We start from the raw sequence: 27,321 nt of genomic DNA, 5'->3' as shown, positions 1-27,321 counted from the left end.
GTGGTGGATAGAGTTGAGTCTATTTCCGGAACATCCCTCCCCAACATTGAGCACATTTTAATGGAGCACCACCTCAAGAAAGCTGTATCCGTCATCAAAGACCATTCTGGCCATGCTCCCTTCTCACTGCTGCCATTAGGAAGGGCGCACAGGAGCCTTAGGTCCCACACCACTAGGTTCAGAAACAGTTATTCGACCATCAGGCTCCTGAACCAATGTGAATAACTTCATTCACCTAAACACTGAACTGATTCCACAACCTATGGACTCACTTTCAAGGACTTTACAACTCATGTTCTCAATATTATCTATCTCTTGTATTTGCACAGTTTGTCTTCTTTTATCAGTCTTAATTTGTAGTCTTTTATTGATTTCATTGTACTTATTTGTTTTCCCGTGAATTCCTGCAAGAAGATGAATCTCAGGGTAGTAGATGGTGACATATACATAGGTAATTTAATAATAAATTTACTTTGAACTTTATTTTCTTATCAATAAGAATTGTTTCTTTTTTTCTTATCAATAGGAACATTCCTATCAATAGGAGTATTTTCTACTTTTTCTATGAATAGGAATTGACCTAACATTTTTCTGGGATATAAAACACCTGCCACACACCTGCCCATTCCCCTAGACTAGAGGTGGTGAACCTATGGCACTCATGTCCAAGATGGTACGTGCAAACATTTTATTGGCACATTGCCCTTCAGTTCTTTAAACCTCACCCGTAATAGGGAGACACATAATGATCATCTTTGTTGCCAAATTAAATAGTAAAATGATTTTCTTACAACCTGAGTTCAGTGTGATATTTTCACAAGAAACATCTCACACCTGCTTGGTGCCAGCTAGAGGGTTGCAAGAAAACGCGATGCTAGGTGATACATTTTGAAACCTTGCCAACCTGGTGTCATCATCATTATTTCACTTTTGCGTCTTTTACTTGTGTTTTTCATCTTGAATGTGATTCTGGAGGTGTTGGAGCCTGTGATTTTCAGTGTGGAGATCGTTTGGGTGTTTCAGCACTCTGCAGTCTACGAGAGGATTCTGGGAGGTAGAGGCACCATGTGTGAACCTTGCGGTGAGAAAGCTGTTGGGGACACGAACCGATGTTCAACTCCATTTCGCCGATTAAAGCTTCCATTGTTTGCTGATTAAAGCAACGAGGGAGATTGAAACAATGTGTGAATATGGAAGGTGAGTGCCGGCTGCTTGCCTTTTGATTGCTGGTGGGATCGCTCTGCTATGGAGTGGGGAGACTGCCTTTTGATCGCTGGTGGGATCGCTCTGTTACCGGAGAGAGGAGAATGTCTTTTGATTGCTGGTGGGGTCACTCTGCTGCCACAGAGAGAAAGGCCTGCTGCAATGTTACCTAGGTTTTCTGCGTTTTGGATATGGTCTTGGACTATAGACTTTTTTTTCACTCTTATGATTGTTTTTGTATTGTGTATTTTTAGCCTGATCTTTCTTTTTTTTTGTGCGCAGGGAAAGGGGGTTGGGGTTGGGGTTGACGTGCCTGCTCTATTTTTGTTCGATTTTTGTTTGGGAAGCATTTGGGAGTTCATGATCATGCTGCTGCTCTTTTCTTTCTTGGTTTCGTGGTTATCTGGAGGAGAGTTGTATACTTTGATAATATATGAACATTTGAACTTTTGATAAGGTGCCATGCCCTATGATGTGGGCGACCGTGGTTTTTCCATGACCATAACAGTTCTTCGCAAATTTTTCTACCAATGTATTGCCTTCTTCTAGGCAGTGACCACAGCCATTATCAATATTCTTTAGAGATTATCTGCCTGGCGACAGTGGTCACAAAACCAGGACTTGTGATATGCACCAGCTGCTCCTACGACCATCACCACCTGATTAGCCATGAATTTGGAGATCTTTTTGTGTTTGGTCAGGAACATGGTGAGATTCCTGTGGCAGAAGAGGTAGAGGCAGCAGAGACAGCCACAAATGACCCTGGAACCATGCAAGAAGTGAGATTAGGCATAGGTGGCTCACGCATAACATCAATAAGGTATCTCGATTGCTCTTACTATAACATACCACTTACCTTCCTAATTTCTTCCAGTCCCTGAGTGTTACTTTTCAGTGACTCCTGTATCAGGGCACCTAGGTCTCTCAGAACACTGACACCTTTTAATCCCTCATCGTTTGAATTTTTCCTATTTTTCCTATCAAATAGAATTGACCTCATGTTTTTCCATGTTTTATTATCTACAACACGGAACATGAATTGTTTCCTATACCTAGAATAGGAAACCCATCGACCTGGCATGGCCAAGAATGGAAAAGCCTACAGAAAGTGGTGGATAGAGTTGAGTCTATTTCCGGAACATCCCTCCCCAACATTGAGCACATTTTAATGGAGCACCACCTCAAGAAAGCTGTATCCGTCATCAAAGACCATTCTGGCCATGCTCCCTTCTCACTGCTGCCATTAGGAAGGGCGCACAGGAGCCTTAGGTCCCACACCACTAGGTTCAGAAACAGTTATTCGACCATCAGGCTCCTGAACCAATGTGAATAACTTCATTCACCTAAACACTGAACTGATTCCACAACCTATGGACTCACTTTCAAGGACTTTACAACTCATGTTCTCAATATTATCTATCTCTTGTATTTGCACAGTTTGTCTTCTTTTATCAGTCTTAATTTGTAGTCTTTTATTGATTTCATTGTACTTATTTGTTTTCCCGTGAATTCCTGCAAGAAGATGAATCTCAGGGTAGTAGATGGTGACATATACATAGGTAATTTAATAATAAATTTACTTTGAACTTTATTTTCTTATCAATAAGAATTGTTTCTTTTTTTCTTATCAATAGGAACATTCCTATCAATAGGAGTATTTTCTACTTTTTCTATGAATAGGAATTGACCTAACATTTTTCTGGGATATAAAACACCTGCCACACACCTGCCCATTCCCCTAGACTAGAGGTGGTGAACCTATGGCACTCATGTCCAAGATGGTACGTGCAAACATTTTATTGGCACATTGCCCTTCAGTTCTTTAAACCTCACCCGTAATAGGGAGACACATAATGATCATCTTTGTTGCCAAATTAAATAGTAAAATGATTTTCTTACAACCTGAGTTCAGTGTGATATTTTCACAAGAAACATCTCACACCTGCTTGGTGCCAGCTAGAGGGTTGCAAGAAAACGCTATGCTAGGTGATACATTTTGAAACCTTGCCAACCTGGTGTCATCATCATTATTTCACTTTTGCGTCTTTTACTTGTGTTTTTCATCTTGAATGTGATTCTGGAGGTGTTGGAGCCTGTGATTTTCAGTGTGGAGATCGTTTGGGTGTTTCAGCACTCTGCAGTCTACGAGAGGATTCTGGGAGGTAGAGGCACCATGTGTGAACCTTGCGGTGAGAAAGCTGTTGGGGACACGAACCGATGTTCAACTCCATTTCGCCGATTAAAGCTTCCATTGTTTGCTGATTAAAGCAACGAGGGAGATTGAAACAATGTGTGAATATGGAAGGTGAGTGCCGGCTGCTTGCCTTTTGATTGCTGGTGGGATCGCTCTGCTATGGAGTGGGGAGACTGCCTTTTGATCGCTGGTGGGATCGCTCTGTTACCGGAGAGAGGAGAATGTCTTTTGATTGCTGGTGGGGTCACTCTGCTGCCACAGAGAGAAAGGCCTGCTGCAATGTTACCTAGGTTTTCTGCGTTTTGGATATGGTCTTGGACTATAGACTTTTTTTTCACTCTTATGATTGTTTTTGTATTGTGTATTTTTAGCCTGATCTTTCTTTTTTTTTGTGCGCAGGGAAAGGGGGTTGGGGTTGGGGTTGACGTGCCTGCTCTATTTTTGTTCGATTTTTGTTTGGGAAGCATTTGGGAGTTCATGATCATGCTGCTGCTCTTTTCTTTCTTGGTTTCGTGGTTATCTGGAGGAGAGTTGTATACTTTGATAATATATGAACATTTGAACTTTTGATAAGGTGCCATGCCCTATGATGTGGGCGACCGTGGTTTTTCCATGACCATAACAGTTCTTCGCAAATTTTTCTACCAATGTATTGCCTTCTTCTAGGCAGTGACCACAGCCATTATCAATATTCTTTAGAGATTATCTGCCTGGCGACAGTGGTCACAAAACCAGGACTTGTGATATGCACCAGCTGCTCCTACGACCATCACCACCTGCTCTGATGGCTTTATGTGACCCTGATTCGATGGGGGAGCCAAGCAGGTGCTTCACCTTGCCCAACAGTGACCTACAGGAGCACCTTACACCTCCTTTGGTAGAGACGCATCTCCACCCCACCACCCATAGTCCTGGTGTACAGAACAGTATTTGGACAGTATAGTTACAACAACAATATTATCGAAATAATGTCATTTTAAATTGACTTTTTAAAAGATTAATATTACGGGCTCTCTGAAGCACTTCATTTATTCTAATCTCTCCCTGTTACTTTCTTATTAATAGTAAAACACTGAGTACTTGCAAATAAGCAACAGGACTCATCCTTTTTTCTTAAAATGTCCATAATTATTATTACTAATTTATTAGTCAATAATAGAATCTGCTCAAAATTACTGTTGCATGCAAGAGAGTTTTTTAGAGGATTATCACCAACTTGGACACTTGACACGTTTTGCCAACCCTGCCCTGGTCTATCCATATCCCCTCTCTGTATCCTCCTTACCAGCAAACTTTAATATATTCCACTTGATCCTCCCAACCATATCATAGACATAGATTGTGTCAACAAGTGATGTATCAGCTCTGATTTCTGTGGCATTTCTCTGGTGTTAACCTGCCAGTCCCCTATAAAACTGTTCCATTATTCTTACTGTCTTTTCCCTATTCTTCTAGTGAGTTATCAGGATAATTGAACAATTGTGCAACAGAGGGAATGCCACACCACCATCTTTTGGTGTAAACTTTACTGAGGGGATAAGAAATGATTGGGTGCAGATGGGACATACTGCGATCCACTGTTGCTGAGAAGATAGAAACCATAGAAGAACTACAGCACAGAAAAAGGCCTTTTAGCCCTTCTTGGCTGTGCCAAACCATTTTCTGCCTAGTCCCACTGACCTGCACACGGACCATATCCCTCCATGCACCTCCCATCCATGTATCTGTCCAATTTATTCTCAAATGTTAAAAAAGAACCCGCATTTACCACCTCGTCTGGCAGCTTCTTCCACACTCCCACCACTCTCTGTGTGAAGAAGCCCCCCCTAATGTTCCCTTTAAACATTTCCCCCTTCACCCTTAACCCATGTCCTCTGGTTGTTTTCTCCCCTTGCCTCAGTGGAAAAAGTCTGCTTGCATTCACTCTACCTATATCCATCATAATTTTATATACCTCTATCATATCTCCCCTCATTCTTCTATGCTCCAGGGAATAAAGATGTTTGATTGCATAGTGGAAGAGAGTTCAAAAGAAGCGACCGGAGGCAGTCGGGACATTCTGTGTGCCACGGTTCCCGAGGAGATGTTGAATTGTGTACAATTAGGCACTTGGCAAGGGACAATAAAAATAAGTTGGGTTTATGTGGAGTGGCCATTGTGGGAGTGGGCCAGTTTTAGAGTGGGGAGTTTAGGCTTTGGCTCATACAGGCTTTAATGAAGAGAGATGAAGGCTGTAGTAGATTTTTTTTGGTTTAATTTTTCATTCTTTCTTTCTTATTGCACAGTCAGAGCAGTGGGGATGCCAGGCAGAATAGTGGAATGCTGTGTGAAGTCAGGAAGGCCTCTAGTGACCCTGATGACTATACCTGCCAGAAGTGCATCCAGCTGCAGCTTCTTTCCAACCACGTTAAGGAAGTTTAGCTGTAACTATATGAACTCCTGTTCCCTCAGGAGGCTGAGGGGTTGCTCAACAGGACATACAGGGAGGTAGTTACACCCAAAGTGCAGGGCACGCGCATCTGGCTGTCTGTCAGGAGTGGGAAAGGGGATAGGCAGCCAGTGACCACTTTGTCTGTGTTGGTGGGGGAATTCTAGCAGAGCAAAGCACAGGTCTCTGGCACAGAATCTGGATCTGTAGCTCTAAAAGGAAGAGGGAGAAGAGGAGAGCTGTAGTGATAGGAGATTCAAAGGTTAGGGGAACATACAGGAGGTTCTGTGGACAGGAACAAGATCCCAGATGGTGTTGTATGTTGCTTCCCAGGTACCAGGATCAGGGACATCTCAGATTGAGTCCCCTTAAGTGGGAAGGTGAGCATCCAGAGGTTGTGGTCCACATCGGTACCAATGACATGGCTAGGATGGGTGTGAAGGTCCTGCAAAGTGAGTTCAGGGAGTTAGGTGCTGAGTCATAGGACAGGAATTCCAGGGTTGTGATCTCAGGATTGCTACCCATGCTACATGCTAGTGAAGTCAGAAATAGGAAGATCATACAAATTAACTTGTGGCAAAGGAAATGGTGCGGGAGGGAGGGCTTCAGATTTTTGGATCATTGGGGTCTCTTCAGTGCCAGATCGGATAGTGGAGTTGATTGTTGGGAAAGGTGTTGTTAAGCCTTCGTATCAAGCCAGGAAACAAAAAGTTGAGCATGGTGGGAGTAATGTTCAGAATTATGTGTATTTCAATGCAAGCAGTATTGTAGAAAGTATGAATAAGCATAGGGCACGGATCAGATGTGGAATTATGATATTGTAGCCAATAGTGAGACTTGGTTGTAGGAGGAGAAGGACTGGCAGCTCAGTGTTTCAGGGTTCTGTTGTTCCAGACGTGACAGAGCAGGAGGGGCTAAAGGGAGAGGGCTAGTATTAAGGGTCAGGGAAAGTGTCACAACAGTGCACAGACAGGACAGACTGGAGAGCTCATTTACTGAGGTTATATGGGTGGAACTGAGGAATAAAGATAGCAATGATCGCATTATTGGGATTATATTATAGGCCACACAGCAATCCGTGGGACTTAGAGGAACAAACTTGTAGAGAGATAGAAGACTGTTGCAAGAAACATAATGTTGTGATAGTAGGTGATTTTAACTTTCCACATATTGACTGGGACTTCCAAACTGTAAAAGGGTTGAATTAATTAAATATGTTCAGGAAAGTTTCTTTAATCAGTACATAGAAGTCCCAACTAGAGAGAGTATGATACTAGATCTCCTATTTGGGAATGAGACAGGGCAGGAGACAGAAGTTTGTGTAGGGGAACACAATGCCATTAGTTTCAAGATATTATTTTGGAAAATTAGAGAAAGGCAAATTTTGGTGGTATCAAAAAGGATCAGGCAAGAGCGGATATGGACAGTTTGTTTACTAGCAAAGGATGTGCTTGGTTTGTGGGAGGCGTTCAAAAGTGATATTTTGAGAATATCGAGTTTGTATATTCCTATCAGAATAAAAGGTAAGGACAATAGGTTTAGAGAACCTTGGTATTCGAGAGATGTTGAGGCCCTTGTTAATGAAAAGGAGGTGCATAGCCGGTAAAGGCAGGTAGGAACAAATGAGGACTCAAGGAGTACAGTTTAAGAAATGTAAGGGAACAGCTAAGGAGGAAATCAAACACAAGGCATGAAGTTGCTCCGGAAGACAAGATGAAGAAGAATCCCAAGGGCTTCTACAGATAAATTAAGTGCAAAAGGGCAGCAAAGAACAAAATTGGTCCTTTTGAAGATCAGAGAGGTCATCTATATATGGAACCAAAAGAGATGGGGGCGATCTTAAATAGAATGTTGCATCTGTATTTACTTGGGAGACATACATAGAAGTAACCGTGAGATCATGGACTGTATACAGATTACAGAGGAAGAGGCTTTTGCTGTCTTGAGGACAAGACAGGCCCCTGGGATAAATTCCCAGGGGCCTGACAACGTGCTCCCTTGAGAGGCTAGTGCAGAAATTTCAGGGGCTTTGCAGAGATATTTAAAATGTCCTTAGCCACGGGTGAGATGTTGGGGGATTGGAGAATAGCTAATGTTGTTCCATGGTTTAAGAAAGGATCTATGAATACGCCAGAAAGGTGAGCCTGACGCCAGTAGTGGGAACTTACTGTAAAGTACTCTAAGGAACTGGGTATAAAATTATTTGCTGCAACTCACATAAAAGTTGCTGGTGAACACAGCAGGCCAGCAGCATCTATAGGAAGAGGTACAGTCGACGTTTCAGGGCCGAGACCCTTCGTCAGGACTAACTGAAAGAAGAGCTAGTAAGAGATTTGAAAGTCGGAGGGGGAGGGGGAGATCCAAAATGATAGGAGAAGACAGGAGCGGGAAGGATGGAGTCAAGAGCTGGACAGGTGATTGGCAAAAGGGATATGAGAGGATAATGGGATGGGAGGCCTAGGGAGAAAGAAAGGGGGGGGGGAACCCAGAGGATGAGCAAGGAGTGTAGTGGTATAGTGAGAGGGACAGAGGGAGTAAAAGGAGAAAGAGAAAAAGAATATATATATATATATATAAATAAATAACGAATGGGGTACGAGGGGGAGGAAGGGCATTAACAGAAGTTAGAGAAGTCAATGCATTATTTGGACAGACAGGACCTGATTAGGGATAATCAAGATGGCTTATAGATCTCTGGAGAATCCCAGAGTTAATAAGGTTGATGATAGTGTGGGAGACAATGGCCTGGTGCTCCTTCATGGGGTCCTGTTCCAGGGGTAAGTAAGAGGAGGTGTCTGACTGTTGTTGCAATGCCTCAGCAAGGTAGAGGCCAGTCCGTCAGACTCTTGGGTGCTTGGAGACAATCCTCCTCTCACCCCACCTTCCCTGAACACCCCAACCCTCCTCTCACCTCAGACTCTATCAACACCGCCCATCACCTCCCTCTGATCCCATCTCTCATCCATGCTGGGTCTTCACCATCCCCTCTGACCTTCCCTTCTCTGAGGCAGAACATTCTGTTCTCAGTAAGGTCCTCACCTTTGGCCCCTTGCTCCCACACCTCGGTGAGTTCTGTGCCCGCCACGGCGCTGAGCTCCTGTTCTGCTGCCTCCGTCTCCGTGCCCACTCTCCATTCCTCACCGATGACACCTTCTCCCGCCTTCAAACCTCCTCCTCCAGGACACTCCGCTCTGGTCTTCTGCCGGCTCTGGATCTTTTCATTGCTAACTGCCAACAGGACATCAACTGCCTCGACGTCAGCACTCCTCTCTCCAATTCCAATCTCACCCCTTCAGAACGCTCTGCCCTCCACTCCCTCCCTCTGCACTAATCCTAACCTCACCATCAAACCTGCATATAAGGGATGCTGCAGTAGTCTGGCAGACTGACCCCTACCTTGCTGAAGCCAGGCAACAAATCTCAGACACCTCCTCTTACTTGCCCCTCAAAAAGGACCCCACTCAGGAATACCAGGCCATTGCCTCCCACACCAGCACCAACCTTATTAACTCTGGGGATCTCCCATTCACTGCCACCAACCTCACAGCTCCCGCACCCCACACCTCTCATGTCTACCTCCTACCCAAGATCCACAAACCTGCCTGTCCAGGTAGACCCATTGTTTCAGCTTGTTCCTGCCGCACTGAATTTATATCTGCAATCCTTGACTCTGTCTTATTCCCCCAGTTCAGTCCCTTTCTACCTACATCTGTGACACTTTACATGCTCTTTCAATGATTTCAGGTTCCCTGGCCCCGAGCATCTTATTTTTACTATGGATGTCGAGTCCCTATACACCTCGATGCCCCACCAGGAAGGACTCAAAGCTTTCTGTTTCTTTCTGGATTCCAGACCCAACCAGTTCCCCTCCACAACCACTCCCCTCCACTTGGCAGAACTTGTCCTCACTCTCAATAATTTTTCCATTGGGTCCTCCTACTTCCTTCAGACAGAAGGGGTAGCCATGGGCACTCACATGGGTCCCAGCTATGCCAGCCTGTTTGTCGGCTGTGCAGGACAGTCTATGTTCCAAGCCTACTCTGGTATCACTCCTCAACTTTTCTTATGCTACATCATCGACTGCATTGGTGCTGCTTCCTACACCCATGCCCAGCTCGTTGACTTCATCAAATTTGCCTCCAACTTCCAACCTTCCCTCAAATTTACCTGGTCCATTTCTAACACCTCCTTCCACTTTCTCGATCTCTCTGTCTCCATGTCTGGAGACAGCTTATCTACTGATGTCTACTATAAACCCACAGACTCTCACATCTACGGAGGCTATACCTCTTTCCACCCTGTTATTTGTAAAGACGCCACCCCCTTCTCTCAACTGCTCCAACTCTGCAGCATCTGCTTTCATTCCAGAACTAGGGAGATGTCCTCCTTCTTCAAAGAAAGGGGCCTCCCTTCCTCCACAAACAACACTGTCTTCAACCACATCTCTTCCATTTCACACACATCTACTCTCACCCCGTCTTCCCCCCACCCTACTAGAGATAGGGTTCCTCTTGTCCTCACCTACTGCCCGACCAGCCTTCGCATCCAGCACATAATTCTCCAAAACTTTCACCATCTCCAAAGGGATCCCACCACCAAGCACATCTTTCCCTCCCTCCACTTTCTGCTTTCCGCACCTCCTCCCGCAATAACATTCAGGGCCACAAACAGTACTTCCAGGTGAGGTGATACTTCGCCTGTGAGTTTATTGGGGTTATATACTGTGCCTGGTGCTCCCGATGTGGCCTCCTGTATATCGGTGAGATCTGATGTAGATTGGAAGACCGTTTCGCCGAGCAGCTATGCTCCGTCCACCAGAAAAAGCAGGATCCCCAAGTGGCCACCATTTTTAGTTCCACTTCCCATTCCATATGTTATCCCATGGCCTCCTCTACTGCCGCGATGTGGCCACACTCAGGTTGGAGGAACAACACCTGATATTCCGTCTGGGTAGCCTCCAACCTGATGGCATGAACATTGATTTCTTGAACTTTTGGTAATGCTCTCCCCTCCCTTCACCATTCCCAATTCCCTCTCTTACCTCAGTTCCTTACCTGCCCAACACCACTCTCTGGTGCTCCTCCCCCTTTTCTTTTTATCATGGCCTTCTGTCCTCTCCTATCAGATTCCCCCTTCTCCAGCCCTGTATCTCTTTCACCAATCAACTTCCCAGCTCTTTTCTTCAACCCTCCCTGCTCTTAATTTCACCTATCACCTTGTGTTTCTTCCTCCCCTCCCCCTCCACCTTCTAACTCTGACTCTTCACCTTTATTTTTCTCCAGTCCTGCCAAAAGGTCTCGGCCCAAAACATCGACTATACTCTTTTCCATAGATGCTGTCTGGCCTGTTGAGTTCCTCCAGTATTTTGTGTGTGTTGCTTGGATTTCCAACATCTGCAGACTTTCTCTTGTTTGTGAATGGCTTATAGAGGTTTTTTAAGGAAGATACCAGGAAAGTTGATGAGGGTAAGGCAGTTGATGTTGTCTACATGGGCTTTAGCAAAGCCTTTGACAAGTCCTGCATGAGAAGTTGATCAGGAAGGTTCAGTTACTCTGCATTCAAGGTGAGGTAGTAAATTGGATTAGGCATTGGCTTTGTGAAGAAGCCAGAGAGTGGTAGTAGATGGTTGCCTTCCCTGTGACTAGTGGAGTGCCGCAGGGACCGTTGCTGGGTCTGTTGTTGTTTGTCATGTATGTCAATGATCTGGATGATAATGTGGGAAACTGGATCATCAGATTTAAGGATGACATCAAAATTAGGGGTGTAGTGGACAGCAAGGAAAGTTATCAGAGCTTGCAGTTGATTTGGACCAGCAGGAAAAATGGGCTGAAAAATAGCAGATGGAGTGTAATACACACAGGTGTGAGAGTTTGCTTTTTTGAGGGACTAACCAGGATAGGTTTTACACGGTGAGTGGTAGAGCAGCTGAGGAGTGCAGTAGAACAGAAGGATCTGGGAATACAGACTATCACATGTAGACAGGATCATAAAGAGAGCTTTGGCACATTGGCCTTCATATATCAAAGTACTGGGTGCAGAAGTTGGGATGTTATGTTGACGTTCTATAAGTTAGGCCTAATTTGGAGTATTTTGGTCAGTTTTGGTTACCCGCCTATAGGAAAGCTGTCCTATAGGACAGAGAACAGAGGAAATCTACAAGGATGTTGCCGGGACTTGAGAACCTGAGTTACAGAGAAAGGCTGAGTAGGTTAGACTTGATTCCCTAAAGCATAAGAGAATGAGCGGAGATTTGATAGAGGTATACAAAACGATGCGGGGTATCGATAGGGTAAATGCAAGCAGGCTTTTTCCACTGAGGTTGGGAGATGTGAGTATTAGAGGCCATGGGTTAAAGGTGAAAGGTGAAATTGAAGGGGAACGTCTTCACTCACAGGGTGGTGAGAGTATGGAATGAGCTGCCAGCAGAAATGATGGATCTGGGTTCGATTTCAGCACAAGTGAAATTTGGATAGGTTTGTGGATGGGAATGGTGTGGAGGGCCTTGGTCCCAGTGTAGGTTGATGGGACTGGATGGGTAAATAGTTCCACACGGCCTAGTGGGGCCAAAGGGCCTGTTTCTGTGCTAAAGTGTTCTGTGACCATAAGATGTGGGAGCAGAATTAGGCCATTCAGCTCATCAGTTCTGCTTCTGCTCCAGATCATGGCTGACTTATTATCCCTCTCAACTCCATTCTTCTGCCTTTTTCCTGCAACCTGTGGTGCCCTTATGAATGCTTTGAATACACCCAGTGACTTGGCCTCCACAGCTGCCTGTGGCAATAAATTCCACAGATCCTTGTATCCTTGTATTCTGAGGCTGTGCCTTCAGTTCCTAGACTCTTGTACTACTGAAAACCTCCTCACCATGTCTACTCTGTATAGGCCTTTCAATATGTGATGGGTTTTAATGAGACCCCTGCCCCCCACCTTCATTCTCATTGAATCTATTGAATGTCTCACCACTCCTCAATGTTGGATCTCATTGAAACCTATCGAATAATGAAAGGCCTTGATAGAGTCGATGTGGAGGGGTTGTTTCCTGTGGCTGGGGAGTCTAGGACCAGAGGACACAGCCTCACAATAGAGGGATGTCCAGTTAGAACGGAGAAGAGGAAGAATTTCTTTAGGCAGAGAGTGGTGAATCTGTGGAATTTGTTACCACAGGTGGCTGTGGAGGCCAAGTCATTGGGCATATTTAAGGCAGAGGTTGATAGATTCTTGATTAGTCAGGGCATGAGGGGAAGGTGGGGCTGAGAGGGAATTGGATCAGCCATGATGAAATGGCAGAGCAGACTCAACGGGCCAAATGGCCCAATTCTGCTCTTATATCTTATGGTTTTATTGTTACAAACTCCAGCAAGTACAGGCCCAGAGCCATCAACCCTTTACATATATAAGTAAAGTAAACTTAATTCATAATTATAAATTATTTACAAAAATAAACCATTCAATGCCTTTTCATTCTTTGTACACATGGTCAATGCTTTCCATACTGTTCTATTAGTTTCATACACATTATTAGCGTTCTGCCACTCATGTGTCACTCTGGGGTGGAATACTAACTACTACACTAATTGAGAGGCTTCTTCCCCCCACCGGGCCCCTCCCTCTCGTAGGAGAAGAATCCTACCTACCCCGTGGTCCTTCCCCACCGAGTCCCTGTGGTGGTTGCATCAAGCTTCAGTGCGTCCCTCATCCCGTGCTCCTGCAGCCTGGGATGTGCCAGTTGGCAGCATTCGGCCACAGACATTTCGATGTGCTCACAGACCCATTTAACCGAGTTGATGATTTTCCAGCAGTACTTGGTGTTCGTCTCCGTTAAGTTAAACTTTACATTTCCAGGTTCATTCTTGTGAACCTCCTTTGGATGCTCTCCAATGCCAGCACTCTCTTTCTGAGATATGGTTCCCAAAACATAGAAATCTACAGCACATTACAGGCCCTTTGGCCCACAATGTTGTGCCAACCATGTAACCTACTTTGGAAGCTGCCTAGAATTTCCCTACCACATAGCCCTCTTTTTTTCCTGCGCTCCATGTACCTCTCTAAAAGGCTCTTAAAAACCCTATTATATCCTCTTCTACCACTGTCGGTGGCAGTGCATTCCACACACCCACCTCTCTTTGGGAAAAACTTACCACTGACATCCCCTCGGTACCTACTTCCAAGCACCTTAAAACTATGCCCCCTCCTGTTAACAGTTTCAGCCCTGGTAAAAAGTCTCTGACTATCCACACGATCAATGCCTCATCATCTTATACACCTCTATCAGGTCACCTCTCATCCTCTGTGGCTTCAAGGAGAAAAGGCCAAGTTCACTCAACCTAATCTCATAAAGCATGTTCTCCAATCCAGGCAACATCCTTGTAAATCTCCTCTACACTTTCTCTATAGTATCCATATCCTTCCTGTAGTGAGGTGACCAGAACTGAACACAATACTCTAAGTGGGGTCTGTCTAGGGTCCTATGCAGCTGCAACATTACCTCTTGGCTCTTGGATTCAATCCCATGGTTGATGAAGGCCAATACACCATACGCCTTCTTAACAACACTGTCAACATGTGCAGCAGCTTTGAGTGTCCTATTGACACGGACCCCAAGATCTCACTGATCCTCCACATTGCCAAGAGTCTTACCACTAATATTATATTCTGTCTTCAAATTTGATCTACCAAAATGAACTATTTCACACTTATCTGGACTGAAGTCCATCTGCCATTTCCCAGCCCAGTTCTGCATCCTATCAATGTCGCGCTGTAACCTCTGACAACCCTCCAAACTATCCACAACACCCCCAACTTTTGTGTCATCAGCAAACTTACTAACCCACCCTTCTACTTCCTCATCCAGGTCATTTATAAAAATCACAAAGAGGAGGGGTCCCAGAACAGATGCCTGTAGAACACCACTGGTCACTGACCTCCATGCAGAATATGAACCATCTACAACCACCTTTTGCATTCTGTGAGCAAGCCAATTCTGTATCCGCAAAGCAAGGTCTCTTTGGATCCCATGGCTCAATACTTCCTGAATGAGTCTTGCATGGGAACCTTATCAAATGCCTTACTGAAATCCATATACACTACATCCACTGCTCTATCTTAATCAATGTGTTTAGTTACATCCTCAAAGAATTCAATCAGGTTCGTAAGGCATGACCTGCCCTTGACAAAGCCATGCTGACTATCCCTAATCGGATTATGTCTCTCCAAATGCTCATAAATCCTGTCTCTCAGGATCCTCTTCAACAACTTGCCCACCACCGAAGTAAGACTCACCAGTCTATAATTTCATGGGCTACCTCTACTCCCTTTCTTGAACAAGGGAACAACATCTGCAACTCCCCAGTCCTCTGGTACTTCTGCCGTTCCTATTGATGATGCAAAGATCATTGCGGGAGGCTCAGCAATCTCCTCCCCTCGTTCCCACAGTAGCCTGGGGAGAATACCAACAATACTGCTCACAACTGCTCACAATACTCCAAAGTGGTCGGACCAACGTCTTGAAGAATATCATTACATCCTTCCTATTACGTGTTCAAAATGAACACTAACATTGCATTTGTCTTTCTTACTGATGACTCCGGGTGGTGGGGTGAAGATACGTCTCTACCAAAGGAGGTATAAGGCACTCCTCCTCTTTGCTAGCCTGTGGGTCAGCCTTGGGCAAGGTGTAGCACCTGATTAGCCCCCTCCCCCCACCCACCGGATCAGGGTCACATGAAGCCATGGGAGCGGGTGGTGGATGGTCGTATGAGCAGCTGGTGCATATCACAAGTTCTGGTTATGTGACCACTGATGCCAGGCAGACAATCTCTGAAGAGTATTGATAATGGCTGGGGTCACCCATCTTGTAAAGAAGAAGACGACAATGGCAAACCAATTCTGTAGAAAAATTCCCCAAGAATAAAGAACAAAAAACAGAAAGACTGTGATCACCCATGTCATACTACACGGCACATCACAAACAGACAAACTAATGACTCAAGGTAACCTTGAGGGAATTCTACACTGGAACTCCTAATTCCCCTTTCAACTCTAACTTCTGAATTTGCTCCCTGTTTAGAAAATACGTCTTTATTTCTTGAGCCTAGTGCACAAAACCATACACTTCCCTATACCGTATTCCATCTGCCATTTCTTTGCCTCGTCTCCTACTCCTACCCCAGCACCCCAGGCAATTCCAAGGGGACCTAATGATCACAACGGGGAAAAAAGGGAAAGTCTTTCACTAGAGGCTGTGCCTCCTTGTGTGCTAGGAGACAGCAGAGAAAATGGGAAAACCCAGACTTCCCACTGAATCCGAAACAGAATCTGTTGAAGTCCTTCTGCAGGCTCCCTTCTTCCCCAGCAGTACCTGCCCCTTTACCTATTTTTGTATTGTCTGCAAACTAGGTGACAATGCCACCGATTCTGTCACCCAGGTAACAAAGTCTTCAACTCAGTCATCCAGAAAAGTGTGGCTCTCTCCATCGATGGAAAACACATAGGCCATTCAGCCCATTACGTAATTGCTTTAGTGGAGAAAGTGTGGGAGGGGCATCCAGTCTCTCCTACAGCCGGTACGTCGTCCTCAACCCATCTATGGATATGTCATGTTGCTGCCTGAGGGATGTCGCTAACCTGCTCCCTCTTTCCCTACAATTGCACCAGTCTCCACACTACAATTGTTCTGCTAAGCCAGGCGGGACGCCCTGGCTTTGCTCCAGCTTGGCCGGCACGTTGGCGTCTTACCCGAGGATGGCGAAGGAAAGGAACTCGGGCAGGTCGAAGGGGAATTCCACCTTCCAGTTAGTGCTGAAGAGGACGGCAACGGTCTCTGGGGGTGGGTGGGGGGGAGCAAGAAAGAACGATTAGATAAAGAATTAAGGATTTGTCATATATACATCGAAACATACAGTGAAATGCTTCATTTCAATTAACAACCAACTTAGCCAAGGGTGTGCCAGGGGCAGCCCAGAAGACAAAAGATACCATTGTGGATTTCAGGAAGGCACACGTCAATGGCTCTGCGAAGACCACACAGTTCCTTACTGTGTACATAACAGACAATCTAAGCTTGACACACAACACCTCATCATTTTTTCAAGAAGGTGCAGCAGTGTTTACAATTTCTGAGGAGATTGAGGCATACAAAGCTCCCCACCCCTGTTCTAACAACTTTCTACAGGAGCAACATCGAGGCTGTCCTGTCTGGCTGCATCATCATGTGGCAATGGGCCACAAGACCCTACAGAGGATAGTAAAAACTGCTGAGAAGATCGCCAGGATATCCTTCTATGTCACTATGCTAGCGTTTGCTATGTCACTATTTGTGGGAGCGTCATATTCGAAAGGCCTGAAGCTTTGTTGAGGATCGTATCACCCAACACACAATCTCTTTGACACACCAGCATCAGGAAGGTGGTACAACAGCATCAGGAATGTGAATGCCAGACTGGGTAATCAATGGGTACTATTGCTGTACTATTGCCAGGCGGCAGTACTACCCGTCGTGCCCCATGCCCAGCAGAGACCTGAAATTTCTGCGAAATTAGGATTTGCAAAGAGGGCTGAGATGAATCTTGCAATGATGGTACATTTAAATTCCTCATCATCTTCTGCTCTGAACCAAAGTCACCCTCCACCTCTTCCTTCTGTCCTTTTCCACTCTCCATCCTGGCTCCGCTCAAACCCTTCTTCTTCTCCTAACCTGCCCATCATCTCCCTCTGGTTCCCCTCCTCTCCCACTTTCTCCCACGGTCCACTCTCCTCTCCTATCAGACTCCTTCAGCCATTTACCTTTTCCACCTATCACCTTCCAGCTACTTAATACCCCTCTCACCTAGTTTCACCTATCAGTTTGTACTTTTTCTCCTCCCTCCATCTTCCTATTCTGACCTCTTTCCTCTTCCTTTCCAGTCTTGATAAAGGATCCTTACCCAAAGTGTCGACTGTTTATTCCCTCCACAGATGCTGCCAGACCTGCCAAGTTCCTCCAGCATTTTAGACCATACGATGTAAGAGCAGTGTTAGGCCATTCAGCCCATCAAGTCTGCTCCTGTATCCGATCATGGCCGATCAGCTTTCCTTCCCAACCTTATTCTCCTGCCTTCTCCCCATAGCCACTCATCATCCTCTGCTTTAGCACTAAAAGCCAATCATTGAGTAATAATATTTCAGCATTTAAAATAGTAATCAATATTACAATCATCATCATTATTATGTGCCATGTCACGTGTCGAGGGCGATCACGGTCTTTCAATGGCCATGATTGTTCTTGGTAAATTTTTTACAGAAGTTGTTTGCCATTGTCTTATTCTGGGCAGTGTTTTTATAAGATGGGTGACCCCAGTCATTATCAATACTCTTCAGAGATTGTCTGCCTGGTGTCAGTGGTTGCATAACAAGGACTTGTGATATGCACCAGCTGCTCATATAACCATCCACCACCTGATCTCATGGCTTCACGTGACCCTGTTCAAGGGAGCGGGGGCTAAGCAGGTGCTACACCTTGCCCAAGGGTGACCTGCAGGCTAGCAGAGGGAAACAGCATCTTGCACCTTCTTTGGTAGAGAAATATCTCCACCCTGCCACCCAAGTATTTCGGTACCCAATACAAAATGACCTGATAAAGGGTCTTGGCTCGAAATGTTGACTGTTTACTCTTTTCCATAGATGCTGCCTGGCCAGAATGTTGTGTGCATTACAAAAGATTAGTTATCCAGTTTGTGTGTGTTACACTTCGTTCTCATTGTGTTTGTCCATAACATGCACTTATGCATATGACAATAAAACTGGCTTTGGCCTTGACTCTTGACCCAGTGACATCATCACAGTGCCGGCAGACTCCTCCAATCCACCCCTCCAGGTCAATAGTTACCATGCTCATTGTTCACCACGGCCAGGACTCGGAACATCAGGGCAGCACACGTCGCGGCGAAGAATCCCCGCCAGTAATTCCGCACGGCAAAGTGGGTGGCCGTGGTCTCCACGCTGAACAGGACACCTGTGGGGGCCAGGGGTGGGCAAGAGCAACACAGAGTGATCAGGCTTGGGAATCTGGGAAGAATGTCAATGTTAGGTGCACTTTGATAGAAGGAATGAAAGCATAAACTATTTTCTAAACGGGGAGAAAATACAAATATCCGAGGTGTAATGGGACTTGGGAGTCCTCATGCAGGATTCCCTGAAGGTTCATTTGCAGTTTGAGTCTGTGGTGAGGAAGGCAAATGCAATGTTAGCATTCATTTCAAGAGGACTAGAATATAAAGGCAAGGATGCAATGTTGAGGCTTTATAAAGCACTGGTGAGGCCTCACTTGAAGTATTGTGAGCAGTTTTGGGCCCCTATTTGAGAAAGGATGTGCTGACATTGGAAAGAGTCCAGGGGAAGTTCATGAGAATGATTCTGGGAATGAAAGGGTTAATGTATGAGGAGCAATTGATGTCTCTGGGCCTGTACTCATTGTTTAGAAGAATGAGGGAGGATCTCATTGAAACCAATCAAATGTTAAAAGGCCTAGAGTGGATGTGGAGAGGATGTCTTCTATGGCGGGGGAGTCTAGGACCAGAGGGCACAGCTTCAAAATAAAGGTAAGTCAGGTTAGAACAGAGATGAGGAGGAATTTCTTTTGCCAGAGGGAGGTGAATCTGTTGAGTTCATTGTCATAGGTAGCCATGGAGGCCAAGTCATATTTATGGTGAATGTTCATACATTCTTGATTAGTCAGGGTGTGAAAAATTATGGGAAGAGGCAGGAGATTGAGGCTGAGAGGGAAATAGATCAGCAATAATGAAATGGTAGAGTAGACTCAATGGGCTGAATAGCCTAATCCTGCTACTAATGTATGTCGTATGGTTTTATGGTCCCTGTGCCTTCTACGCGCTGATGTTGAGACTATAAGCAATTCTTATTGAAACAAAATGTGAGACAATGTAGAGGAAACCATCCAATAGATGTTTCAAAATTCAGAAATCACAGTCTGTCCACAAAGCAAAGCAAGTGTTGAGGAAAAGAGGGATCTTGGGGTTCACGTTCATAGATCCCTAAAAGTTGCAGAGTTGTTCAGAAGGCGTATGGTGTGTTGACCTTCATTAGTTGGGGATCGAGTTTAAGAGCTGTAAGGTAATGTTGCAGCTCTATAAAACCCTGGTTAGGTATGTTCAGTTCTGGTCACCTCATTATAGGAAGGATGTGGAAGCTTTATAGAGGGTGCAGAGGAGATTTATCAGTATTCTGCCTGGATTAGGGAGGATAGATTGAATGAACTAGGGTCTTCCCTCTCTGGAAAGAGGTGACGTGTTAGAGATGTACAAGGTGATAAGAGGCCTGGATGGAATGAATAGCCAAAGACTTTTTTTCCGGGGATGGGGCAATGACTAATACAACAGAGGATAATTTTAAGGTGACTGGAGGAAGGTAGTTCTTTTACACAGAGAGTGGTGGGTGCATGGAACTTGCTGCTTGGGGTGGTGGTGGAGGCAGAGACGTTAGGGATCTTTAACAGATTCTTAGCTAGGTACATGGATGAAAAGAGAAATGGAGGGCTATGTGACAGTGAAGGGTTAGATTGATATGGGAGTAAGTTGAAAAGTCAACACAATATCATGGGCCAAAGGGCCTGTGCTGTCGAACCTTGAAGTGGATGGACTACAGCAGCAGAAGACTGTGAACATATGCTCAGTGGCCAGTTTATTAGGTACAGGAGGTATCCAATAAAGTGGCCACTGAGTGGGAGTAGAAGAATAAGTTATATTCTATCTGGGCATCTTGCAGACCTGTTAGGATAAGAGGGCTTCTCCAGGCTCAGGTAAACTGCTCTCGCAACATTTTCCCTTGTCATGGTGATTTCCCTTTCCCTCTTCCTCTTACAGTTGGTATTCATGCTCCTTATCACCTGATCTTTCTTGTCCATACCATTCATTTTATCACTGCTCCACAGTTCTACTTTGAAAACTGTAAACCCTCTAGTTCTCTCCCCAGTTGTGAGAAAGGGCCGCTGACCTCAAAGGTCAACTGGTTTTGTTCACCATGGATGCTGCCAGTCCCAGCTGAGCTCTTCCCATGTCCCTGTTTTTGTTTCAGATTCCCAGCATCTGCGGTATTATTTGTTTTCCATCTCCGCATCTACCTGCCATACTCTCTTGGTATCTGTTTCAATACAATACACTTATTCTTCTGAATTCCAAAAGAATATAAATCTCATCTTCTTAAGCCTCTCTTTCCTTTTAAAATTGTACCTGTAAAGAGCTCCTCAGGCCTATGCAAATTGCCAGAGAGCACTGGACTGTGAAGCTTTTAGAGCACCTGAATTAGTTAATTGCTGTTTAATGAGAGTCATTAATCATTTAGTGTTCCTTGTGTTTTTCTCGAGCAACTCACTCTTTGTAAGGCAGTCTCCTGTTTCTTTCTTAATAAACTTGTTGAGTTTATTTTGATAGGCTTGGGGATTCCATGTTATTTGTTTTATTTAAGCAGACACCCGATTAGCACTAAATGCGGGGACCCAGTTTTGAGAACGTTACATCTCGCAGTGTCGCTTAGCCAGGCCACCGATATTCTGTTGGAATTCTCATGACAATCTTTCATCATTGGAGTCCATCTTTCCTTTGCATTTGGATTCCGATACTGCCAGCACAGATTGTGACAGTACCACTTAGCTCCCCATTTTTTCTCATTGCATCCACAAGAATATGTCACCGGACACCTCTCTGGATTAACTTTTATCTGCAGAAAGTGGTCCAGATGACTTTCGAGATGACTTTAACAGAAGATCTCCACTTTTCCTTGTTATCCAGTTTGCCATAAGATGGTGCCAACGAACATTGCAACCACGGGTGACATCACAAAACTACTTCCTTCACGTCTTCTTTTTCTTTCAGATGCAGCTCTGGTACAGTTGGAGCCTGTGATCTACATTATGGGTCTGTGTTTTCAGGCCGATTGAGTGACCTGGCGCTTTGCTGTCTCCGCAGATGTTTGATGAGGTTTCAAACGAAGCTTGCGGCTTCAAGGCCAAGATGGAGACAGGAAGTGAGCCCACGATCGACTCCATTTCTCACCGATCTCACTGATTAAAGTGTGGAGAAAGATCAAAATCATCGAGGCGAGAGCAGAAGGTGGGCGGGTGTTCAGCGCTGTTTACCAGCCTCTGGCTCGCTTCTGCCGGAGGAGGCTGCCTGTATGTGACAGTCTCTTTCTCCCTCTTGCTTCCGGAGGAAGCTCACTGCATTCAGGTGGTCTCTCTCTCTTTCCGGCTCGATGCTCGATGCTGTCAGACAATGGTGCTGAAGTCCCGGGTCTTGGTCAGGGTTTAATCGATGAGGTTTGTGGATTGGATTCTGCAGATCATGTTATGATGTGTTTCTCCTTTTTTTTTGTTGCTACTTTGTGCAACGTAGATCGGGGTGGCCTGCAAATAACAAACGACACAGCTCTGGAATGAACCGACCTGAGCTTAACTGAATACGCTTGGACTCTTTCGATGACTTTGTGGATCGGTGTTTCATATTCTGTGTATGCACGACTTGTGTTTTTTTTGCATGTGTGGGACTTTTGTTATTTTTCTTTGAAAAGGTTCCTTCGTTTTGTGGCTGTCTGTGGGAAGACGAATGTCAGGGTGTATACTGCATACATACTTTGACAATAGATGTACTTTGAATCTTTGAAATAACCTTATGTAGGGTAACACACACACAATATTTTGGTGGAACCCAGCAAGTTAGTCAGCATCTGTGGAGGAGAACAAATAGTCAAAGTTTTGGACCGAGACTTACTTGGACTTCCCGTTGAGTTCCTTCAGCATCTTGTATGTTGCTCCAAACTTGAAAATAGAGTGAATTTTTTTTTGTGCATCTGTGATCCCAGGCTAACTCTTCTCACGATTTCATTTTCCAAGAGAGGAATGTGACCCCCCCCCCCTCAGTTTATATATAGTTTTTTAATGATACCTATTGTCTTGGACGAGAGGAAAGTCTCTCACCTCCAACAGGTGCCACAAAGCAGCAAGCCACACCCACTGCAGCACCGGCGATCAGCATTTCATACTTGCGTCCTTTATTCTGTAAAAAAAAACATATGACAAGGGAGTTGTAAGCCAGCAATCGACATGTACGGGGAAGTGGCCCAGCAGCACCATTGATAGAGCTGCTATGTGAGAACTTTGGTGACACGGATTCGATCCTGACCTCCACTACTTTCTGTGTGGAGTTTGAATGTTTGTCTTATGACGCGGTGGGTTTGTCTGTCTACTATAATTGATATTGGTTTATTATTGTCGCATGTACTGAGATACAGTGGAAGGCTTTGGTTTGTCTGCCATCCAGGCAAATGATGCCATGCAGAGAGTACTGTGCAAAACTCTTAGTTACATTATAAATAAATAATTAAATAAATCTAGGGTGCCTAGAACTTTTGCACAGTACTGTAGTAATTTTATGGATTGCACTGTACTGCTGCCACAAAGAAAATCAAATTTCATGACACATATGAGTCTGATCTGGGGAAGGGAGAGGAGAGGGAGTGGGAAGCACCGGAGAGACATTCCGTAATGATCAATAAACCAATTGTTTGGAATCAAGTCACCTTGCCTGGTGTCTCAGGGCTGGGTGTGTCTGCGCCCATGACACACACCACCCTGCTCCCCACCCCTGCCCTGACACTTCTTCTCAGCCAGCTGTCTCGCACTCCTCCTGCGGCACTCCACCCTCGCCAATCCCAACAACCTTTACTCCCGCCTGATTTACAAACTCGCTGTCCACTCCACACTGACAAATACAGTATGGTGCAAAAGTCTTAGGCACCCTAGATACACACACACACACACACACACACACACACACACACACACACACACATACAGGCAGTCCCATCTGCCTGTATTTACTCCATAGCTCTCTAAGCCTCTCCTATCCATGTATGCATTGATATGGGCTTTACAGATGTTGTCATGAGCCCTTTGGGACTACGTGGCTAACCATAGCGTGCTGGGCTCTGAGATTTCTAGAGCACCTGTATTTGTTAACTAGAGTTGTTAAGCCCTTGTGCTCTCTGTTGAACCCCATCATGTTTATTTTGACTGGCATGGGTTTTCCATTGTTTGTGATTTTTTTTTAAAGTGGATTCCCAATTAGCTTTTGTCGTGGGGTCCTTGGTTTGAGAGTGATTTGTCTCACGGTGTTGCTTGGTCGAACTACCAATGTTCTGTTGGAATTCCTGTGTATCAATTCTTGCTTCCGTCTCTACATGGGAGTCTGTTGTTCTTCTGCACCTGGTCATTGCCAGCGCACGGAGGTTCAGCAGTGACTTGGACATTGATTAGCTGGAGGCGAGGGTGCCTTCTGTACTCAGTTCATGTTATGAGCCTGTCTTCTGAGTGTCCTGAGTCTACATTCTCAATAGGTCCCAATAGGTACATTTAATGTCAAAAAATGTATACAATATACATCCTGAAATTCTTTTTCTTTGTAGACATCCACAGAGGAGTGCCCTAAAGAATGAATGACAGTTAAAATGTTAGAACCGAAAGGCACCCCCCCCAAATCCCCCTTCCACACACAAGAAGAAGCAAGGCAATGATCCCCCCACCCCCACCAACCGAAAAGCATCAGCACCCTCCACTGAGCAAGCATGCAGCAAAGCATCAATAAAGACACAGACTTGCAGTACCCCAAAAACTACTCATTCACCCGATATTTCGACATAACACAGGCTTTCTCTCTCCCTGATAAGGAAAAAGGAAGTGTCCCCATTTCACAGTGAGAGGGGAGACATAACAAATGTGTATGTTCTGAGCTTTACCAGTTTATGTTCAAGTCTTTTTTCCATGTACTCTAGGTCAACAAGTTTCACTAGGTCTCCCATGGGATCAATTTTCCTGAGTTATATTTAATATTCCCGGGTTTCCCAGCACTGTCCAAACAGCAACAGGTCTGCCTCAAGTTATCAGTCCTGTCTTGAGAGTGCCATGTCTGTCTCGAGTTTACCATCCCTGCCTCATCCAGATTGTCTCAAATTTACTAGCCCTAGCTCGTGAACATCAGCTCTGTCTCGAGTTTACGAGCCCTGCCCTGAGAGCATCAGGTTTCCCTGGGCTGTCAGGTGCTGACTTTAGGGAAGGAGGCACTGTCATAAGCCATTCAGCTCTGTGCGGCTAATGATAGAGCATGGGCTCCGAGGTTTCTCGAGCACCTGTATTTAATTGGTTACTTAACTGGAGTCGTTAAGCCTTGTGCTTTCTTTTTAATTTTGTCAAGCTTATTTTGACTGGTGATTATTTAAAGTGTGCTCTTGATGTGCACTTATTGTGGGGTCCTTGCTTTGAGAATGACTTGTCTTGCAGTGTCGCTCAGTCAAGCTATCGATGTTCTGGTGTAATTCCTCTGTGTAAACTGTTGCTTCTGTCTCTACATGGGAGTCTGTCGTCCAGTCATTGATAGTGCATACCACGACAAATGTACCTGATTCAACCACTATTTCTGGCAGCTCATTCCAAATATGCACCACTCTTCCTGTCATATAGCCGAGTGAACACACTTGTAAATCTCTCGTCTCTGATCTTAAACCTGTGCTCTCTTGCTATTAGCAGCCAATCCTTAGGAAAAAGACTATGTGCTTTTCTTTTTGTCCTGTCTATGCCTTCAAGGTCGTCTATACGTCTATCAGGTCACCCCCCCCCCCCAACGTTCCAGGGAATAAAGTCGTGGGGGGACGGTTGTACTGAAATCAGAGGGCACACTGGTTAAATTACTAGACTACAATTAACTAACTGCAGTTCCACAGAATCAAATTCAAATCTCGCCTTGGTACATAAATAAATAGGGAGTTTATGAGAAAAAACCTCCCGGAGTAACTATCCACACAACTATTGTCCTTCCTTGAAGGTCACGCATCATCTTTACTCAGTCTGTGACTCCAAGCACACAACAATGTGGTTGGCTTTCCATCACCAACTCGGGGGCAAGTGAGGATGGACAATAAATGCTGACACCCGCATCCCGAGGAGGGATAAATCAATGCATTTGGGCTTCTGTTTCCCAGTCCAAACGGGGGTTCCTTTCTTTATCCAACACCACACATAGATCTCAGGATTACCTCTTTGGTACCTGCAAACTTCACCATGACTTTTCCCAGTAATGTGGCCAGGATGGTAGCCATGTGAACGAAAGGGCCCTGCAAATAACGACAAGAAAGTCTGTCAAGGAGATGTTGCCACTGAAATTTAGTAAATTAATTTATCATTGCCACTTGCAGTGAGGCAATGCCGCTGGCTCCTTGCTGGCTTTCCATCCGTGCTGGGTTGAGCCTCGAACTAGCAACTCGGCCTTGTAGAAAACAGTCAAAATGCTACGGAGAGAGCAAAAATGCTACCTGATGCACCAAAAAAAAGTACTGAAGTACAGTGGAAACTTAGTGTTAGAGTCATAGAGTACAGCACAGTACAGGGCCTTTGGCCCATAATGTTGTGCCAGCCTTTTAACCTACTCCAAGATCAATCTAATCCTTTCCTCCCATACAGCCCATGACCTGCCATTTGTTCATTCAGCCATGTACCGATCTAAGACTCTCTTACTTACATACTTAATGCCTGTTACACCATGGCGTTTAGGGCAACTGTGAAGGTCCTCCACCTTTGTCTATGTAGAATGATTCTTCACTGCTGTTTCGATAACAATTGTTTTTTGACCAGTCAGAGTTGTTAGCCCTGAGCCGAAGCCCCGAACCTGGAGGATCGGTGGATCACACTTAGTCTGGCCTCTACCCTTTGACCTGTTTGGCATGGGTGACCCCACCAAGAGCTAAAGCACAAGGCCCTGGCTCCAGCCAACATAGCTCTCCAGGTCACTAAGGCATGCAAACCTTTAAACCCTGCAACAAGCTTGTAGTCCTCTTGGAGGAAAAATCTCCTTTGCATCAGCCTCTACCTCTATGCCTGGGAATATGTTCCAGGCACCCACTCGATGTGTCTCTGTGTAAAATAACTATCTCTGACACCCCTCCCATGTATTTTCCTCCCTTAAAATTACCCCCCCCTTGTACTAGCCTGGGTGGCGGGGTGGAGATCCGTCTCTACCAAAGGAGGTGTAAGGCACTCCTTCGCTTTACTACCCTGCAGGTCACCCTCGGGCAAGGTGTAGCACCTGCTTAACACTCCCCCAGCCCTGATCAGGGTCACGTGAAGCCATGGGAGCCGGTGGTGAATGGTCGTATGAGCAGCTGGTGTATATCGCAAGTCCTGGCTATGTGACCACTGACGCCAGGCAGACAATCTCTGAAGAGTATTGATAATGGCTGGGGTCACCCGTCTTGTAAAGACACTGCCCAGAGAAGGCAATGGCAAACCATTTCTTGCCAAGAACAATCATGGTCATGGATAGAGCAACAGCATGAAAGGGGCTTCCCCACAGACAACGGTCACTTGCTCAGCAGACAGAGTAAAGACAGTCAGAAAGCCATGATCTCCAATGTTATACGATGTGGCATATTCTGACGATGAAGATATATTAGCCATTTCCAC

General features: G+C 45.2%; 1 protein-coding gene across 1 annotated transcript in view; it reads right to left on the bottom strand.

Moving 5' to 3' along the window:
- Positions 1 to 27,321, bottom strand: part of LOC134346919 (chloride channel protein ClC-Ka-like) — a 122,548-nt gene that overhangs the window by 73,271 nt on the left and 21,956 nt on the right. The window contains exons 5-8 of the mRNA XM_063048770.1: positions 25,899 to 25,976; positions 22,789 to 22,867; positions 18,688 to 18,813; positions 16,560 to 16,644 (exon numbers count right to left, since the gene is read on the bottom strand). Coding sequence (XP_062904840.1) covers positions 16,560 to 16,644; positions 18,688 to 18,813; positions 22,789 to 22,867; positions 25,899 to 25,976 — 368 coding nt within the window. The remainder of the gene's footprint in view (positions 1 to 16,559; positions 16,645 to 18,687; positions 18,814 to 22,788; positions 22,868 to 25,898; positions 25,977 to 27,321) is intronic.

Source organism: Mobula hypostoma, chromosome 5 (genome assembly GCF_963921235.1).
Source record: "Mobula hypostoma chromosome 5, sMobHyp1.1, whole genome shotgun sequence".
In the NCBI taxonomy this organism is placed as follows: domain Eukaryota; kingdom Metazoa; phylum Chordata; class Chondrichthyes; order Myliobatiformes; family Myliobatidae; genus Mobula; species Mobula hypostoma.
Note: the sequence above shows the minus strand (reverse complement) of the source record. Positions and strands in the feature narration are given on the sequence as shown.